Here is a 21,047-nt window from a genome sequence, read left to right as displayed (position 1 = left end):
AGACCCGCCGCTCGGGCATAACTGTTGCTCTCCCCTTCCTCCTTATTTTTCGGCCGTGCTCCTCCCTCCGCCATGTCCATCGACAGTAGGCTCCCACATGCTCCGTTCGGTAGGTCCGCTAGCCGGCTAAGCTAACACCGGAGAAGTAACCAGTCCGTCACTTTAACTTCTTACACCAGTGTAACGCTCACCCTTGTGTTGCAGCGTTGAATAAGGAGGCGATGACTGGCTTGCAACTTCTGTGCATTTATTTTAGAAACACAGTTCAACTCTGGTCACTGTTGGCCGTGACCACTCCAAACATTCAGTCCCAACAATGGGAGGAATCGCACTTCCTCTACGCCCCAAACTCGGGTCCCCCCCCCCCCCATAGAACCACACTGACATCTGCTGGTAACAGTAGTGCATAACACTAACACATGGACATATTAACTCAGCTCATTACAGTATTACTGTGTTGCAAAGTGGGATGTAATCAATGACAAAACAATGCCATGTGGCAGAAAAAACTAAAAACTAGTCAAACAAATATTTATGAACTATTTATTGAAAACAATGATAGGCTACATAACATTAAAAGATACTTTCAAAATAAATAAGAAAGTATTTACAAAATAAACATATCAGACTAAAAGATGATACAGAAGTGTAGCCATGATGTAGCCTGGCTCTGCCCTCCTTCGTACTTACACTCAATTTTCATTTCCTTTCAGTACTACTTCAGGGTTTGTGGTACAGTGTTGGGTTTTCTCCAACCAAATTTTCAATGTCAATTACATGAAGTTGGTTTGTCAAATGTTAGTGTTCAGCAGATAAAATTCCTGAATACCCGGTGCCCAAATAGACTTTCATATGTAACTTAACCTTAATACCATGATCCATATAAAAAGTTACATGTTAATAAAAATCTCAACACTGTCTCCTCCTAATTTCTGTTAAATCATATAAGACCTAAGCTATCTAAAGTTACATTAATTTTCTCGGTTTCTTTTGTCTGGAGATAAAAGCACTTCTTCACTACGTTACAGTGTTCTTTCTGGGTGCATTCTGTTCCAGCACGCCATGCACATTTTTTATCACTCACAGGTCTTATGAAACAGTAAAAACAAGGTCCATATGGCTTAAGGCCTTTTGCTAATATTTTTACAAGAATATATTATTCAACGTCGACATGCAACTTCATACCACTGGCCAATAGCAAGCCGTCTTAACACTGCTGCCCTGCGGCTTAACTGTGCTGAAAAAAATCTACTTGCCCAAAGTCAATTCTTATTGGCTTCTATACGAATAGTTTTAGTTGTTCTCAAATAACGACAAAAACTCAAGTAAATTGTTATATTTGTTATATTCACATTGTATAAGATGGGGATGAGCAGGCTATTTCCTGAGGAAGCTGAGATCCTTCAACGTGTGCAGCAGAGTGTTGGAGATGTTCTACCAGTCTGTCGTGGCCAGCGCTCTGTTCTCCTCCTCCGTCTGCTGTGGCAGCAGCATCGGAGCCAGCGATAAAAACAGACTGGACAAACTGATCAGGAAGGCTGGCTCCGTGATTGGCTGCAAACTGGACACATTTGAAGCTGTTGTGGACAGGTCGTCACTGAATAAACTGTTATCTATCATGGATAACCCCAACCACCCTCTCCACCCCACACTGGTCCAACAGAGGAGCATCTTCTCTAAGAGGCTCCCACAGCTTTGTTGTCGCATGGACCGCTACAAGAAATCATCCTACCACAGGCAATACAACTTTTTACCACATCATCACTGGGTGCTAGATACGACTCTTAGACATCACAACTGCAAGAAGTGCATCTATCTATCTATCCATAAAACCAGTGTCAGTGTACAGTGTCAGATGAATTCACACTGAAGAAAAAAAACTATCATATGTAATTGCAATAATTTACTTACCTGAGAGACAGTGGTTTCTCTCTGTAATTTGGCCGCATACATTTTTAGTTGGAACCTTTTGAACATTTGAGCCACTTTTATTTAGCCTGGTCCTACCAGACTCTCATACATTTCATTTGTACAGAGAGGCTACTCTCCATTGACTAGTGTTAACTTCCTTGAAGGCGGGTCCTCTGTTGTAGTTTAAAACTATTGGATCTGCCCAGAGCTACTCTGGATCTGCCTTAACCAATCACTGACGTTTGGTAGTGACGTATGTCATGTGCATGGGCAACGAGAGTGGAGACGACAAGGCTTATATTTAGCATTAGCATCGCTAGCGTTAGCTTTAGCTAACTCTGTCACCACTAACTGAGCGAGCTGGAAAATCTAACTTTTCCTGAACCCTGTGGGGGAGGAGGGCCACAACATCATGGCCACCTAAAAAACTTAGCAAAGATTGTTCCTGCTCGGGCTGTACCTTCTGGATGTTCGCCAGCCGAATGACTTCGCTCAGATCGTTCTCCGCGGCCATTATGGAACTACAACTCTAGCACACGGCCTCAACGTCATCGTTCTCAGCCACACCCTCTGTTTCCTGATTGGACCGGTAAAGATTTGACTGGAGAAAATCTGTGAATATACCGCAAACCCAGACATAGTACTGAAGGGAAATGAAAATTGAGCTTAAGTACGTAAGAGGGTGGAACCAAGCTAACTTTTATTTGCCTTGGACTCAAACTTGTAGCAAACTTTGCAAAACATTGTAGTTGTTTGATCAACATCCTCTACTTGCCTGGTTGTTATATTTATTTGCCCAACGTTGTGTTTTACTTGCCCCTGGGCCATCGTGCAACCCTTATTGTTGAACCCTACTTTTATTTAACACTTCTGTCTGAGAATAAGTCTTTCCCAAAAAGAGCAATATTCTATTGCAGTTATTAAACAGGAGTCAACGGGATAAATTCTTCTTTTGAACGAACTGTGTGAACCTGGAGTTGATGAATTTTGCAGTGCCACTTCCTGGTGGGACTGGACCTACTTTGCTGCTTAACTTGACTTAGAGTTTTCACCTGTGATCCGACCAGTCAGGACGGATGTTAATGCTAGATAAGAATGGGGCTGTAATGACATCTGTACTGTTTGTTTGTGTGTGTCTGTGTATTGCAGGATTTTGGGAACTACCACCTGGGTCCGATGGCGTGGATCATCCCGGTGTTTGTAGGTCTGTCCTGCTTTGGATCTGTCAACGGCTCTCTGTTCACATCATCCAGGTAACACACACTGTTAACAACACAATCCGACCCAGCTTGTTTTGCGGTTCTTATCCTGTCATCTACTGGCTTTTCCTCTGAGTTGATTCTGAAAAGCAGTGGCTAACTCAGAGAACAAAGTGACACAAAGCTTGGTTCATTTCATAATGTTGTGTTTAATGAGACACACAAGGATATATATGTTTTCTAACAATTGCTCCATTCACTTCTTAAGACCTGAGAGTAGAAAGATAAGAAAGAGGTTTCAGAGGAAAGGAGGGGTCCTCACAAAGGAAATTGTTGTTGTGAGGAAATTGTTACAATTTGCGAGACAAATGTATGATGCTAATAGAAATGGATGAGAGAGGCTTTGTCCAGAGTTTTTTCTGAATGCAATACACACACACACACACACACACACACACACACACACACACACACACACACACACACACACACACACACACACACACACACACACACACACACACACACACCAACCCCAAATGAAAAACCCAGAAACATTAAGTATACGTAGACTATTTGTCTCGGTTTGAGGAGATACTGAGAGCTCAAAAACATCCATGTCCTTCCTTCTCTCTCAGGTTATTCTTTGTGGGATCCCGGGAGGGTCACCTGCCCAGTCTGCTGTCAATGATCCACCCCACCCTGCTGACCCCGCTGCCCTCACTCATATTCACTGTATGTACTATTGTTTTTCGAATTCAATCTACGATAAACACACACATCTTACCCTATTAGTCAAGCAAATTAAATAAATGTCTCACTCTCTCACTCACTCTACTGCGCACGCACACACACACACACACACACACACACACACACACACACACACACACACACACACACACACACACACACACACACACACATGTTGGCCCTGCTATTCTCTTAAAGAGATACGCTGGAAAAAGGCTGGCCACTTACGTGGGTTACGGGGAAAGCTCTGCATAAAGCCCCCCCCAGAAACATAAATCCACCTTTAGGGCAATGCAAGATGGGAGATAGGGTAGATGTAAACATTGTACTGTACTGTACTGTACACCTGATTGCTTTTCTCCTATTATCTACAGTGCATAATGACGCTGCTCTACGCTTTCTCCAACGACATCTTCTCCGTCATAAACTTCTTCAGCTTCTTCAACTGGCTCTGCATCGCCATGGCAATCATTGGGATGATGTGGCTCCGTTATAAGAAGCCAGAGCTAGAGAGACCAATCAAGGTGAGTCAAACGTGATACAATCAGCCCATCGGAACACGGGAAAAAGGACAAATAGGTTTTTTTTTTACTGACTTTCTGATGATGTTCAAAGAGGGACATTAACAGACATTTGAGTCCGAGGGGACATCAAATTCTCACTTAGTATTTTTCACCATTGAATTTTGCTTGAGTTAGCTTCGGCAGTAGGACATACTTCTACTTTGTCTCATGCGGCCAACAAAGATCCATTCAGCAGATGAATCGAAGATTTAAAGACAGAAGCTGGATGCTTGTCAGCTGGTGCTGAGGCCTGTGTGTGTGTGTGTGCGTGAGTGCGTGTGCGTGTGTGCGTGTGTGCGTGTGTGTGTGTGTGTCATACAAGAGGAAGCGCACCATGCCTCCTGAGTAGACCAGTTGCTGCAAGACTTCCCAAAACACAGAACACCATTGTGCCATTGTTACACTTTCTTTGTGTGTGTGTGTGTGTGTGTGTGTGTGTGTGTGTGTGTGTGTGTGTGTGTGTGTGTGTGGTGTGTGTGTGGTGTGTGTGTGTGTGTGTGTGTGTGTGTGTGTGTGTGTGTGTGTGTGTGTGTGTGTGTGTGTGTGTGCGTTCTTATATCCTGGTGGGGTCCCTGACCTGACATATGACTCACCCCATGGGGACCAGTTTTTCCCGTGGGGACCGAAACCCGGTCCCCAGAGGCACAAGCATTGGAATCAATAGAAAACAGCCTGCTGATAGCCCTGGTGCAATTTTCTTGAAAAAAAAAATGGTCCCCATCGGTCAGATTTTCACACAAAGTGTGTGTGCCCTAGTGGTCAGAGGGGGTATTACAGTGTGTGAAACTGCACTGGTGGGGTCTTTCACCTGACAAAGTGTATAAGTGTGTATATCATATAAGCTTCATATTTTGTGAATATCTTTGGTCTATTCACTTTAATGTGATCAGAACTTTAATGTTATTAAATTAGTTTTACCAAAATACCATTTAATCATCAAACGTCCTTTGAAAAAGGTTTTATTCTTTGAAAAAAACACTATAAACATATCAATTAATAATTATAATTATGAAAAATTATTTTTAATATGATACTATTTTAAATTTGTTTGTGTACACATGTGTATATATATATATACATATATACATATGTATTTAGGCTTTATTCTTTGAAAAAAATACTAAGAATATCAATTAATAATTTTAAGTATAAACAATTATTTCTAATATGGTATTACTATTATATATTTGTTTACTTACACATATGTGTATACATACACATATACATATGTGTTTATATGTTTTATTTAATTACAGTAGTTCTTTTTCTCTATAATTGATACACTACCAGGAAATTCATAGGAGAGCAGAAATTAAAAAACATTTTAACATAGTAGATACTTGGACACTGGTTAAGTGTATGGGGTATAAATAACTAAAATGAACCAATGTTTCATTTTGGTGAACAGGTGCAACGTGCACATTTAAAAATTAGTTCCACAGCTAAAGATGACGGAAGAGATCAGGCCTACGTGTGTGGACGTCTGGTTGAGCCGATGCCAAACCTGATCGGTGTTACCTGGAGCAGAAATGTGTGTTACACCTTAACCCTGCAACCTTAGCATGGTCCATACAGAGGATTACATGTTATTATAATCTCAACTTAAATCTTATTACAATAAGGTTATTTTAAGGTAAGTCTTGTTCATTTATTTTGTAATAACACTTTATTTTAAGTGTTTTAATCCAAGTTTAGGGATCCTAATACCAATAGACGCAGCTGCTTTATATAAACATGTTTATGTTGCACTCATTAAGATCCCATCTGAGCAGATTCCTGTCTTTCACTCATCTCTGAAATGTAGTTTAAAACTTTTACAGCCAATTTATTAAATAGTTAGATTTTATTTGAGCTTGAGAGCATAAATATAGTAAATAGATACGGCCAATAAAACTGAAAATTCAGTTAGAAAAAAATTATCTCCAGTTTACTCAATTATAAAGATATGGATCAGATCAGACTGTCACAGAGAGGGTGACCAACCAGACTCTGATAAATGACGTTCAAGGCCCTTTCACAGCAGTGTGGCCCTTTCACAGCAGTGTGGCCCTTTCACAGCAGTGTGGCCCTTTCACAGCAGTGTGGCCCTTTCCCAGCAGTGTGGCCCTTTCACAGCAGTGTGGCCCTTTCACAGCAGTGTGGCCCCAGCATGGTTTACACAGCCTAGGGGACTGCAGACTACGGCTGCAAAATGCTCCTAACGAGTTAGAATAGGTTAAATGCTAAGCATATATTCCTTGTATCTGTACATGTACAGCGATATTATTATATGATATATTATATTTTGTATACAACATAATATACTGTTTGTCATGTTAAATATCTTAAGCCAATATTTCAGTCCAAACCTAAAGCAATTGAACAACACAACCATAAACCAGCATATAATTCTTACTAGTACAACAGCAAGATGCTCAACTCACAGACTGTCAGCAGAATAATACAACGACAACAAAAAAATAGTCAGAGATGTACCCTTGCTTGGTCACTCTCTCCGTTTGTCTTCTTAGCTTTCTCAGTGTCTTCTCTTCTGTCTCCCAGTCTCTGCCATGACGTCTGAGAGGCTTCTGAACCCGGTTCTGATGCTTGCTTGCATGGCTCTGGTTCTGGCATGACATGAGTGTTTCTTTGCACCAGCATTTTTTTCCCCTATGCCCTGGTCCTAACAACCTCTTCCTCCCACCGAGATGTGCTAGCAGGTGTTGGAGCTAAATCCTGCTCCATTCTCAGGGTTCAGTCACTTAGTATCAAAATCTCAGATGTGGATGTGTGAATCCATTTTATTACATAGGACATCCTAGAGACAAATACAGAGTCAACCTAACACGGCTCTCCCCCAAATTTGTCTGACTCTCTGCTCCTGGACCCCCTGGTCTTATTCACAAAGGGTGGGGTCTCTTGGCCACAGTGGTGTGTGTGTGTGTGTGCCTATTTGTTATATTTCAATTGGAATGTGACTGAGGGTTTATGACCCTCATTTCAGGAAAAGATCAGTGGGGGTAAAAGTGACTGAAACTAGACTCAGGAAGCATCCCTAACAATCAATTCTGCTTCTAACACATTTAGGAGAGCTGGATTATAACAAAATATACCAGAATATCTTATATCATAAAACAGAAGTATTGCAAAACATCTTAACATAACAAACAACAAACTATATACCTATGACAACAAACCTAATGCATGACCAACATGTCTTCATTTATGCTGAAATAATGCTTTTACCTTTGGTTTAAATGTATAATGCAAATCACACACAATGTTTAAGCACATATAACATTTTAAATTCCAACACAAGGTAAACACCAACATTCCCCCAGTGCTTCAACCTCTCAATCTTGGCAGCATGGCTAACTGAGCTAACTATCTGATGGTAGCTAGAGTTTACAGTTACATTAGCAACAAGAAAAGCTTTCTGTCCACCAGGAAACTCTGTAATCAGAGAGCCGAGGGAAACTGGAGGACATAATATACCAATACTGACTGATTGATCCGACTGAACAAACAATAACTGAGGCTGCTAAGTTAGCAGTGCTCTGTTAGCCTATACAAAGTGAGGCAGCAGTTAGCAGTGCTCTGTTAGCCTATACAAAGTGAGGCAGCAGTTAGCAGTGCTCTGTTAGCCTATACAAAGTGAGTCAGCAGTTAGCAGTGCTCTCTTAGCCTATACAAAGTGATTCTGCAGTTAGCAGTGCTCTGTTAGCCTATACAAAGTGATTCTGCAGTTAGCAGTGCTCTGTTAGCCTATACAAAGTGAGGCAGCAGTTAGCAGTGCTCTGTTAGCCTATACAAAGTGAGGCAGCAGTTAGCAGTGCTCTGTTAGCCTATACAAAGTGATTCTGCAGTTAGCAGTGCTCTCTTAGCCTATACAAAGTGATTCTGCAGTTAGCAGTGCTCTGTTAGCCTATACAAAGTGAGGCAGCAGTTAGCAGTGCTCTGTTAGCCTATACAAAGTGAGGCAGCAGATAGCAGTGCTCTGTTAGCCTATACAAACTGAGGCAGCAGTTAGCAGTGCTCTGTTAGCCTATACAAAGTGAGGCAGCAGTTAGCAGTTATCTCTTAGCCTATACAAAGTGATTATGCAGTTAGCAGTGCTCTGTTAGCCTATACAATGTGAGTCTGCAGTTAACAGTGCTCTGTTAGCCTATACCAGGGGTCGGCAACCTGTGGCTCCGGAGCCGCATGCGGCTCTTTGATCCCTCTGATGCGGCTCAGCTTTTAAAAAAATACTTAATGAATATTTAATTAAAATGTATTTTATTTTAGTTCATACAGCAAATTAAAGACATCAAGTTAGGTGTGGCCTTCTCAATTGCCTGTGATGAATCTAAAGACTAAGATGATATTAAACAAACAGCGCTGTTCTGCCGGTATGTAAACTCGACTGGGCCACAAGAAGAAATGATCCAGTTGATACCACTAAAAGGCCAAACACGGGGGGTGATGTCTCTGAGGCTGTCTAGAATTGTTTAAGAGCAAGAGGAATAACCGTTAACCCAACGTCTTTTGTTTTTTTTTGGAGTTAAAAATGATTTGTTGCATGCAGAAATGTTATTTCATTTTCTCTGCAGTCGTTCATTGATTTCATAAATGTAACACAGTATAGTTTGTTTATACATAGCACAAAGGCAAAAAAAAAACGTTATATAGTGTTATTTCATTTAAAATTTCAAAAGAGTTTTGTGGCTCCCAGTGTTTTCTTTACTGTGTGAAACGGGTCTAAATGGCTCTTTGAGTGGTAAAGGTTGCCGACCCCTGGCCTATACAAAGTGAGTTTGCATTAAGCAGTTCTCTTAACCTATACAAAGTGAGTCTGAAGTTAGCAGTGCTCTGTTAGCCTATACAAAGTGAGTTTGCATTAAGCAGTGCTCTGTTAGCCTATACAAAGTGAGTTTGCATTAAGCAGTGCTCTGTTAGCCTATATAAAGTGATTCTGCAGTTAGCAGTGCTCTGTTAGCCTATACAAAGTGAGTTTGCATTAAGCAGTGCTCTGTTAGCCTATACAAAGTGAGTTTGCATTAAGCAGTGCTCTGTTAGCCTATATAAAGTGATTCTGCAGTTAGCAGTGCTCTGTTAGCCTATACAAACTGAAGATGCCGTTAGCATTGCTAGAAATAGTACAGTGGAACCGTGCTGTGTTCTAAGCTTGCAATGCCCATTTAATTGCACAGTCTGCTCCACCAACACCAGTAAGAGAGAGCGGTGTCCCTCCTGATCAGTAAACTTGGTTGCTGTACACAGCCTGCCTGTACTGTAGCCTACTGGTGGAAGTCACACTTTTATTGGTTCTCTCTCTCTGTGCTTTGCTTTCTTTTTCTCTCGCACTGAGATTTAATTGTTATAAATCCGTTAATGCCAGCAATAACATTACTTGCAAGTTGCATCCAGTAACTTTGTGGCTAACATTCGTTAGCTGACAGAGACAGGTAGCTGCTCTCAGCTAGCTGCAAGTTTCTATACTATAACTCTAGTTCAAGATTTTTCACAGTTTTAGTTTATTTTGCCAGGTTTTGTCCTCTCTGTCATGCACAGACTTCTGGTTGTTAAACTTTGCAACCTCAATGTCACTGTTTAGGAGCAGCAGTCAATAAGGGCAAGCTCCATGGTGTCTCACGGGCCTGCTCCTCGTCCCAGTACCTCCTATGCAGTTGCCTCGTAGCACAGTTGCCCAAACCAGCAGTACCCCACCAATCCTATTACCCCAGCACCAACTTTACGACCCAAGGCAGTGTTCTGGTGCAGCAGTATAACTCACAGTAGCAACGACATGAAAAGCCTTGCATCGTCTAAGGGTAACGTTGGTCAGACTCAATTAGACTGTAATATGACAGAAGAGAAGTGGTGGTGACAAATGACCAAATCGTCACATTCTAATTTATTATTTAAATAATAATAATACCCTCAATAAAATAGGCCCTCCAGGGCTGATTGCCTGCACATATCAAGGCAGTTGTGATGGAGCACAGCACAGGACACGTTATCCTTTACCAGCAGCTAGCTCAGATAACCACATTACTTTTGCTTAACAGTTAAGAAAGCCACACAATAAAACAAACTAACCACTTGAGGCAGAGATAAAGCTGCAACTCGTGTTTTGTGATGTAAAATTACAGTTTTTGTCAAAAGAGACTACTGGCTTGAAAGAGAGCAGAGATAACGGCGTCAGCTCTTGTTGTAAACGGTTGTCTGGCATCAAGTGCTGAAAATATTCTAAGTATAGTGGGGATACATAGCTGATTTTAAAATCTGCTCTGTGTCATGGCAGCGTTTGAAATGAAGGCTTCCGTCCGTGTCACCAGCTATCAGTTTATTAGTTTTATTTCAGGCTTTTGTGTATAAGGTAATGAATAGTTACTATGGTCTAAAGCTTTAAATATAAGAAAACAGGGCCTGAATGCAACACCGCTCAATTCAAAATTCCTAAATGTAAACTCTGGCAAAACCATTAACCCTATAATTAAGGATTTTTAAAGTGAATACAACTATTTTTCTTTTGGATGAAATTATAATTTAGTGAAACACAATCCAGCAATACCATAAAATAGATTGCTACCCAGCCCACAGTGGATCAAAGAGGTAAGGGAGGAATACACCTTTCCTGACTCCCCCGGTCCCCAGCGTACCCTGGGCCTGCCTCCCTCCTGTCCCAGCCTCCGGGATTCAGCTGCCGATCCTCAGAACACACTGTTCCTGACTCCCCCGGTCCCCACCTCACCTGTGCCCATCCCCCACCCACACGGTGCCTGAGTGGCTGAGTGGGCGGGTCCACCTGCACGTGCAGTTAGTAGGAACGAGCAGAGCACACGCTGGCAGCAGCACAGACAGACGGAGCTACAGACACTAATGGACGAAGAAACTGATGGAAACTAACGTTAGGTAAGTAATGTAACACTGTTTTAGTCATTAATAATTAGACTAAGCACTGGTTAACGTGTTTGCAGTCTATTTTTTGCAGCTCATTTTATATTAGCTAGCATGGTTTGCCAGTGCTAACAATAGCTAGTTAGCTTCTCACGGGCTAGTGTTACAGTGTTAGCATAGCAAATTTTTAACTTTTAAGCTAGTATTTCATCATGTTTTTGGTTATGTACTGCTTTTTGCTGCTGTTACTTGGCTGATCTCAACTTTTCTAAGTTATACTATATAGATGTAGACACCGAGGGTTCAGGCTGGTTTAATATTTGATGCTGTGGTAATAAGACTGGGCTGGGTAGACAGACTCAGTGCAACATGTGTCTGAATGTACCAGTCAGTCAAATGTGAAGTGGTGGAAACAGACTTATTAGACTTCTACAGGCTGATTTGGGTTAAGTTTCAGTCTGGTTGCTGTTATTTTAAATCTGAGGAGGCATTGCTTCTGTAAAGATCTCTGCTTTCATCATTCATCAACATGTGCAGTGCTGTCTGTTCTGCACATGGTCACATTTAATCTGGTTAGTTAACTGCAGGTAAACAGACTCATAAGAGTCCATAAACGTCATTCAAGCCTAATTTATCATCTCTATAACCATCTCCTAAGAAAGGAATTTTTTTCTCTTAAGCATGGACTTGATTTTGTTATCTCCACAAGCTGCAAACATAACCTTGTTATTTGTTACTCAATGAAATTTAAATGTAGAGCGACTACTGGGCACCCTTCAAATTAGACATATGAAATGATGTAAAGAACAATGGGATGCAGATGTTACATGAACTGTTTGTGTTTAACCATTTGCAGGCAGAGTGCAGCCTATGTCAGGCTGAAGGAACGCTTCCAACGCCTGAGGGGCATCATAATGCCTCTTTACCTGGGAACATGGAGGACCTACAACACCAACGCCAGGTAATAAGGTGGAATTTTAAATGTGATACAATAATGTAATATAATATTCATACAAACATTAAAATTCACCTGTTGTTTCAATGGGGCCTCTTACACTTTAGGTTTTAGTTTTTAATAAAGAAAACTGGGTGTAGGAGGGTAGGGCCCTGGCTCTTTAGCTCTTTGTGAAATCAGGTGAACAGTAACTCAGTAGCATGATTAAGGGGAGATAGACAACTTTTTAAAACATATGCACTATGAAGAATAGACAACAGCCAAGATTATGGGAAAAACCCTATTTATCTGATTCACTGCTCATTTCATTTCTATAAATTTGACTTTTTTAAAACAATGTCTGAGTTTAAAACGTATCTGGATGTTACGTAAGGGCCCTGTTCATGTTGTACAGACATATTAATTGTTAATGTTGTTTGACATATTAATTGCATTGTGTGTCTGTTAAGAGGCACAAAGGCTCTAAAACTTGCCCCGTTAACTTCTGTTTTAGCTCAGTTGAAGCGTGTACACATAGCTGTAGCTACTCAGTGTTGCCTGCACCAATTCAGGTCGGGGGGGGGGGGGGGTTTCAATCAAAAGTTTTTGCATATTTATAGAGATCACAATTAACATAAAAATTGTCCTCTCTCCTTTTAAGTAAGGGATGAACATAAAGTATTCCTCATTAAACTTAATCAGCCAAACATAATGTTTACAAACTAAATGCTTAATTAAAAAAGGATGTTAAAATAGTCTGGAAAAAGCCATCATTTATACCATAATGCTCACATTTGGTAATTGGCAAGTATGGAATCCAGTCTACTACCTAAAGGCCGTTCTCAAAGTGACCACACACACCACTAGAACACACTCTGACATGCAGCAGCTCTGCTGAGAACTACAAAGATGCCAGGAACTGAAGTAGAGCCCTGCTGACTGCTTCCCCTACAGCACTGGGATGTTCTTCTGACGGTCTAGTTTGCATTCTCAGATTAGGTGACCGTTGGTTAATTGTTGTACAGTGGATAATGATTCATAATAGTGTGGGTGGAGTATTTGCAGAACAATCTTTCTCCATATCTGCTTTTCCTGGTTTTCCACAGTGGAAACCTACATCGTTTTCATTTCATAAACTATTTATTCGTCTTATAGGAACCTCAAGATCCAACAGAGGACAGCGGATCTCTGATGAGCCTGGTAGTGTTGAACCTGCTTCCACAGGTAACCCACAGACTGAAGCCATGACACCTGATTGGCACACGCCTTGCTTGGTAAGTACCTTTGTCACACACAACTACTAACAGTAGGAGTTGGAAGTTGAAAGCCCAGTTGGGAGTGTTCAGACCTTCAGGGCTGCAGCGTTTTTCCTGCTGAGAGGTCTTTGTTTAGTCTAATTGTTGTGATACGACATATCCAAAAGTAAGAATGTTGCCACAAGGTAGAGATCCCATCAGCGGTTAAGATGTCTGATTTCCCCCTGAGAGACTGGGACTCCTGGTCTAACCATTCCTTCAGGAACCCTAGATGTGCCCACTATAGATCCAAATGTGCAGCTAATTTTGGATAAAATGATCCACTAAATATAAATGACAGATGTGGCCCAAAAACAGGTATTTCATACAGGAAGTGCAGTGGAATATAGACCCAACAACTTTTAACAATTTAGGCCCTGTTTTAAAAAATATGTATGTAGTTAGTTTCTATGAGTATTATTCTCAAAGATGATAAACAATCGGTCTACACAGGAGCGAATAAATACACAAATAACTGACAAAGCAGCCAATAAGTAAATTATTGGCAGTTAACTGTCCATTTTTCCATTGATATTCTCATCTATAATTTTGGCAGAACCCTCAACATCAAAAAGAAAAAAGGAAACTGATTTAGACAGGACTTTAAAGCTCCTCCCTCAGCCCCTCCTTCCATACAGTAACCTGTATGAGAACTAGTTCATTTCAATCATCGCCATCTTGATTATGATCCCAAACTTCGTGTATAGCTGTAATTTTAGATTTTTTTTATGAGAATGACAGTCCCGTTTTCTTTGTAAGCCCTTGATGACATAGTGATATTCAAGGCTCTAGCTAGCTACATAAACATGAACTCAAGTTAAGTTTGTATATGAAGAAACCTGAGCACCTCATTTCAGATATAATGGTGAGAGAAAATGGTGCTACAGAAAATCATTCATACCACATGCAATAACACTTTAACATGTCATCACTGGGTGGTAGATAAGACTTTTGGGCACCACACTACTACTGCACTAATGCAACCTGCACATTTGGTTTATTTACATTTACATGTAGCATACATTTTAACATTTTAGCATATTATTTAAGCAGTTGCTCATTTTTGTTTCCCCATCCTGTACATATTCAAATATTTGTTCTTTTTACTTTATTCATATTATTTCATGTATATTGTATGTATGTATATTTTTCCTAGTATTTCATTTATATTTATATTCTGTGCTTTGTGACTGATTTTGCTGCTGGAACACCGGAATTTCCCATTTTTCTTGGGATCAATAAACATCTATCTATCTATCTATCTATCTATCTATCTATCTATCTATCTATCTATCTATCTATCTAATAGTTTAGCCTTCTGCTAATTATAGCCTTTGGTTTCTAAGAAGAAGTACAATAAGTTCTCTAAGTTAAATAAATACACCTCGGGTGAGTTGAAACTGAGTAGCACATTTTAAAATTGACTCAGCAGTAGTTTTGTCTGTTTCCTTGACAGTAACGTTAGGTACTGGCCAGTGTGTTACCTGACACTGTAAGCGTGGTATCTACCACTGAGAGAGAACACAGTTGATAACCTGGTTATTAAGTGATTAAGTTCCCCACTGCCACAACGGATTTGCTTTTAGAAATGCCATATTGGAGATTAATGCAGATCTGGGGATGAGGGGGGGGGGTCTGTATCTGTGTCACCTTTTATTTTTGTAAGGCAACTACAAATAGGTCTGTTGAATTACTGTGTATTTTGTGATGTTTACTGTTTACAGACATAGTGTTTTTGAGAACTTCCTGTGTCTCAACCAATGACAGCTCAAGAAGCTAGCCTACCTAGCTACACACTGGAGGACTTAAAAGTTTTTGGATTAAAGTGACACAATCAAGACAGCTGATAAGGCCGGCCAATCTGTTGAACTTTTTGGCGTATGAGCAATTGTGAACTCTATGTGTGAGGGGGATTAGAAGTGGAGGCCAGATATTTTTATTTTATTTTATTTTAAAAATGTTAACTGGCAAACGTGAAACCAGACAATAGCCTATGTAAACCCCCGAAATCATAAGTTGCCTTATTTCATTGTGCTTCCAATAATTGATGCTCTGTGTTGTGGACATGCTGCGGATTGTGAGGCGTTTGTGTTCTTTGTATTTCTGCCATAGTTTCTGTTTTATTAAATGTCTGCTGGCACACATATAATTAGAAAAATCAATCCAAAGGAGAATAAATAGTTGATAGCAATATAGAGGACTGAGAACATTATTGCAGTATATTCCATTATGTTTTATATGTGGATTGTAATCTATGTTTCCCTTTACATAAAGATATTTCCAGCAAACATTGATTCAGAACAAGTTAGAAATAGAAATTCACCAGAATGTAGGAAATTAAGTGTTTGGCCTTTGGGTTGCCAGTTTAGATCAGGTCAAATGTTGGTTCTATTTACCCAACATCTACAAAATGGGCAGCTAAAATAATCATGCACTGGCTCTTAACAAGCTGGGCACGCCAGTCCTGTTTGGCATTGCTTCAGATTAGTTAAATTAGGGTTCCAGGTCTGGGCTAAGCCCCCAACCTCCTAGAAATGCCCCTGCAATCCCCCCATTACTCTGTTGTTTGCATCTTGTTGTACATCAAAAACAAAAAGGGCGCGATAGTTGACTGTATAGGTAGATGTGAACAGCTTATGACTTCTCAGTTAACAATTGTTTTCACTTTAATCCCTGTAAATGTAGTCAGTGCTTGTGTTCTTTGTTTTCTGTTGTCAGCCACTAAGCAGCGACAGCTTAACATTTCACACATTAGTCAGTAAATCTGACGCTATAGGAAATGACGTCACCAGGCTGTTTTTATTTTTTACAGGCTTTGACTTGGTGCACAATATTCACTTTTAGGACATGTAAAAATTACATTTGCTAATTATCAATGGTTATTAAATAGTCTTTAACATCACCTTACTATGTCCCTAATTGTCTTTTTTGTCTGTTTCTATAGAAACCTCAAAGAAGAGGAGTTGGTCATTGGCAGAAGTCCAATCTGGTAAAGTACATGGGAAATCGGAGTGTGTTGCCGGTATTAAGACCTCACCAGAAGCACTTACAAAATAACAAGATGTCTGTTTCCTTCCACGGCCGTACAGGCTGCAGTGGTTTAGCAGCGACTTGTCTGTCAAAGATCCGTCAGTCATGATTGGATACACTGCATTTTATGTGTAGATGGACTTCACAGTGGTACTGTCAATATGCCCACGCTACAATAAAGTGTACTAAATACTTCACTTGCAAAATTCCAATTTGTATATCCTGTTACTCACTATGTGTTGCATAGAATCAGCACTGGCCCTCCTGTGATTAGTCACTTTCAAGCCCCCCCCCCCACGTGGAGCTCCCTAGTCTACCCATTGGTTGACAGCTCTGGTTACAGGAAGCCCAGAGTTGGTGTACAGGCAGAAGACCTGTGTTTCTGTCCTTATTAATGATGAAAAAGTGACCTTTTAGAGCGCGTTTCCCTCCAGTGCTCGTAAAGCAAAGTTTGATAGGAACTGAACAGAAAACAACACAGTTTACTTTGCTTATTCCACCAGAGTTATTGATATACAAATAAGTATAAGTATTCCTTACAGGGCTGACACACCATCTGGGCTCTGGACTCTGGTGCTGATACTACCAACTAGGGGATATCTGGACAGATTGTCTCAGAGAAGCAGAGGAAAGAGACAGTTGTCCTCAGTGGACAGGAGACAGTAGCAGAAAGACCGGTTAGCTTGGTTCCAAAAATAAATGTATAATCAAAAAAAGTTACAACAAATGCAAAGAGTTGCATGTACCAACACACAAAAACAAGTGCCGTCTTCCAGTAAATCCTTCATGAATCTTCCCACTGAGGATCAGGGATGGGGGGGGGGACGAGTTTTAACATCACATGATCTCTTTGTAAGAGCTTCTGGTGAAGTCTTAATACAGCAACACACCCGGCTTCCTGGTCCTTCACCAGATTATGGGCTTTCCAAAGTTTAGCTTCTTGTAAAGTTAAATTAGAGGCAGAATGAGTCTTGTAGGATGTAACTGGGTTAATAAAAACGTAAATAAATGCAAAGGCTGTTTGAAGATTTTGTGAAAATATGTTAAACAACATACAGTAAAAGCACCTTTGTAAAGCAAGTCTTGTGTTTGTCATCGGAGATCGATGACAACCAGTATTTCATTAAAAATGATTTAATTTGCTATGTGTTCAATGGTACTGAGTAAACGGACAGTAAAACAAAGTATACAAGTGAAATCAGCTTGTTTAAAGTTTGGATATGAAAGAATCTACTTTAATGGGTGGTTTCCATCTAACAGAATGCTTGTCATGTATTGTGCAGTGCCCAACAGTGCTGTTGATTGTTTCCCAATACACATAACATGATTGGTCCCCAGGACGGACAAAAGTTCAGGTCTAGTCCCCAGGGGGGAACAAAATTCAGGTCTAAAATTTATTTGAGAGTGTTTGATGTTTAGAGTGATTTTTGTGTTTACAAAAAATTATAAAAAATTTAGCAGTTAAAATGATGTTTCTAGGCCCTCTAGAAAGGGTGGATCCCATCAGGCTGCTGCCTGTCATTGGATCCCACGAGGTAACAAAAACGGGTATGTGTGTGTGTGTGTGTGTGAGAGAGAGACTTTAGAGTGAAAAACCGTAACAGCGTGCTTTGACGTAAAAATGTGTACGAGTTGGCAGAACGGTCTTGATTGTTCTGCGTTCTTTGTAGGTAAATGTGAGATGTTGGAGTCACACACGTCTCAACTTTATACCAGAAACAAGAAAATTAATTTGGAGTCAACGCCACGTTGTCAAATACTGACACTTTGTCAGTTGTGGAAGTTGCGGGAAGCTCTGGTGATTGGTCAATACATTGCAGTGAAGTTGCGGGGTTGCACCAAATTCACAGGGATTGGTTGAATTTTTTTGAATTGTTGCCATTGTGACATCACAAATTCCTGGAGGGACTGACATATTCAGCTCATGTAGGTAAGTCATAAGCGCTGTGGTCAACAACATCACATTTAGGGACTTTGCTAGAGCCATGAGTGTAGAGAACACTTGGTGCAAATATTAGCAGTTGTGTCTGTTGTTCCTGTACATTTCCTTCTATCCACTTCTAATGTGTATTTCCATAGATGTCCTTTTCTTTTGCTCTCTCTCCCCACTCTTGCTGAATTGTGCTGATGCTCCATTTCTCTGTGTAAGTGTAGGTTTAAGTGTAATTACAGATGGAATCCAAGCCAACTTGTGCCGGAAAAGCCTGTCATCCTCCATTATATTGTCTGTGCATACCTCAGGATCAGTTCAAGATGGGAGCAAATGACTTCACTGGGTTCACATTTGAAAAAGTATGCTAATATTAGTATAACACTTTGATATCATGCCGAGAGAGCATGGACTGGGCGCACTGGGCAGATGTGGCGGGCGCCAGCCAATCGTAGGTTGGTGGTTCAATCCGTGTCCCTGCAGTCCCATTTCGAAGTGTCCTTGAGCAAGAAACTGAACCCCGAGTTGCACCTTTGTAGTGTAAATGTGTGTGAGTGTTTATTTGAGGAGCAGGTGGCACCTTGTACGGCAGCCTCGGCCACATCGTGTGAATGTGTGAATGATGAATGGTTCCGGTACTATGTAAAAGCGCTTTGAGTAGTTGTTAAGACTAGAAAATAATAGTCCATTTACATTTGCAATGAGCAAGTTTCAACGTGATTATTTTAAAGTGATCTTTTTAGGATTATGTATTTAAACCTTGCCGTACTGTGCCCAATTACAACAAAGATTTTTGTACATAAATGCCTGTGCTGCTCTCTGGTGCTATGAAACGGACGTTACAGACAATAGAAGCATCACTGCATGTGGAGCTTGTTAACGCTACACTTGTCAGCAGGTGGCGATATCCTACCGTTAGCTAGTACCTGGCTTAAACATGGGTAAAATGCTGAATGCTAACGTAACATGTTGCTGTATTTTAATAGAAAGGATTCAAACACCGGGACATAGAACAGTTTGCAGCTAAAGACACAGAGTAGCCTAGCTGCACTTTAAAACACCATTACCGTTGTATGACAAACAACACATGCTACATAATGGTGCGTTCACTTGCACCTTGTAAGCTTATGTTGCATTCAAGTGCACCTTGAGAAACTCAAGCCGTTAGTGTAAACGTAAAAAAAAAAAAAAAAATACATTCAATAAAAATACATATGGATTCAAATATGAATACAAAGTCCTGGATTTTGTTCTTCTAAACCCTGCACATACAATGTCTCAATGCAAATATGTACTGTCTTATTACATAGGCCCAGTTTCTACATGTGTGTGTGTGTGTGCACAGCGTCCCCAGCCTCTGTGTGTGTTCCGCTGACATATGCTGCTGCCTGCTGCTTCTCTGCGCTGGCCCGTGTAGCAGCTCAGCTCCCTGCTGTTTGACTGACAGGCTTCTGGCGATGGCTGCTTAACTCTCACCGGGGGTCACCCACTGCCTCATATCCCCTCTCTGACCTGACAGCTCTTTCTTCCTCTACTGCTGCCTGAAAACCCCCGGCTCTCTTCTCTCAGGGCTGGAGTTTCACTTTCCCCTTCCATTCTCTTACTTATTACCTCATATTGTATTTGTCAATTGATTAGTTGGAATATGTGAAAGATGCATTGTACAAAGTACAATCTAGCAGATTTAATTTAGACACATCCAGTTTTGGATGGGCGGGGGGGTATTTTTTGTTTAATATTGATCCTCTCATTTGTTCTTCTATAAGCTGCTGAGCTGAACGCTTGTGAAAAAATACAGATTTTTAGTGTGTATGATAGAACAAAGAACACAAATAACAGACCAGAAGCCAAGCGTCTCTGTTTACTCCTGCAGTTCTGCTCCACTGGCACTGTCTCGGTTTACTCTGGCAACGCACTGGTTACACTGTTTGGCTGGACCGCAGCAATGTGGGGCCAGCCCAATAAACGCAGGAGTCTGTCACTGAGTGACTGTGGCTACATCTACACTGCTACATTTTTAAAAAAGTAAATCTTTTGCTACATTTACGCCTTGCTTCCACACCACTCTGGCATTTCCAAGCCACTAAAACAGAGATGTTTGGGAACACTGCCGCCCCCGTTTTGTTTGGAAACTCCAGAGTGGCACAAACGGAGACCTTTAGAAACAACCATGCACGTCAGTCAGTCTTATCGATTAGGTAAGCTTACATACCTTTAAGTAACAGTTCCAACTTGTCATCGGTCCAAGCTTATAAATCCCTGCTCTTGCTTTTAGTTTTTTCTCCAATGTATTTTCAACTTATACAGCCATGAATTTCAACCACAGAGTAACGTCCGACACTCTGCTTTCCAGTCTTTATGCTAAGCTAAGCTGGACTTAGCTTCATTTTCACAGAACTGCAACATCAATTTTAACCTCCGGCTTTGCATCTTTCTGTGTATATCACCATGAAACATACTTGGTATAGTTCGGAGTGTTGTGATTTGGCAGGTCAGCACTCAGCTGCATCATTGTATATGACACCTCTCGACCAGTTTGTATTTTTGTCTGTCTTGATCCGTCATTGTCTG

At 40.7% G+C, this 21,047-nt stretch overlaps 1 protein-coding gene and 2 long non-coding RNA genes across 3 annotated transcripts in view; all 3 read left to right on the top strand.

Annotated features, from left to right (window-relative positions):
* LOC116691153 (large neutral amino acids transporter small subunit 1) overlaps positions 1-4,419 on the top strand; it is a 29,660-nt gene extending 25,241 nt beyond the window's left edge. Inside the window, exons 6-8 of the mRNA XM_032518529.1 lie at positions 3,061-3,164; positions 3,749-3,845; positions 4,238-4,419. Of these exons, the coding sequence (XP_032374420.1) occupies positions 3,061-3,164; positions 3,749-3,845; positions 4,238-4,402 (366 nt within the window). The 3' untranslated portion in view covers positions 4,403-4,419. The remainder of the gene's footprint in view (positions 1-3,060; positions 3,165-3,748; positions 3,846-4,237) is intronic.
* The window catches only part of LOC116691164 (uncharacterized), a 631,246-nt gene that overhangs the window by 246,886 nt on the left and 363,313 nt on the right, over positions 1-21,047 (top strand). The window lies entirely within an intron of this gene.
* LOC116691162 (uncharacterized) lies at positions 12,235-16,505 on the top strand. Its single transcript, XR_004332440.1, has 3 exons — positions 12,235-12,248; positions 13,377-13,445; positions 16,461-16,505. It is a non-coding gene; the product is annotated as an uncharacterized LOC116691162 (long non-coding RNA).

The sequence above is a fragment of the Etheostoma spectabile genome, chromosome 6 (assembly GCF_008692095.1).
Source record: "Etheostoma spectabile isolate EspeVRDwgs_2016 chromosome 6, UIUC_Espe_1.0, whole genome shotgun sequence".
Taxonomy (NCBI): domain Eukaryota; kingdom Metazoa; phylum Chordata; class Actinopteri; order Perciformes; family Percidae; genus Etheostoma; species Etheostoma spectabile.
Note: the sequence above shows the minus strand (reverse complement) of the source record. Positions and strands in the feature narration are given on the sequence as shown.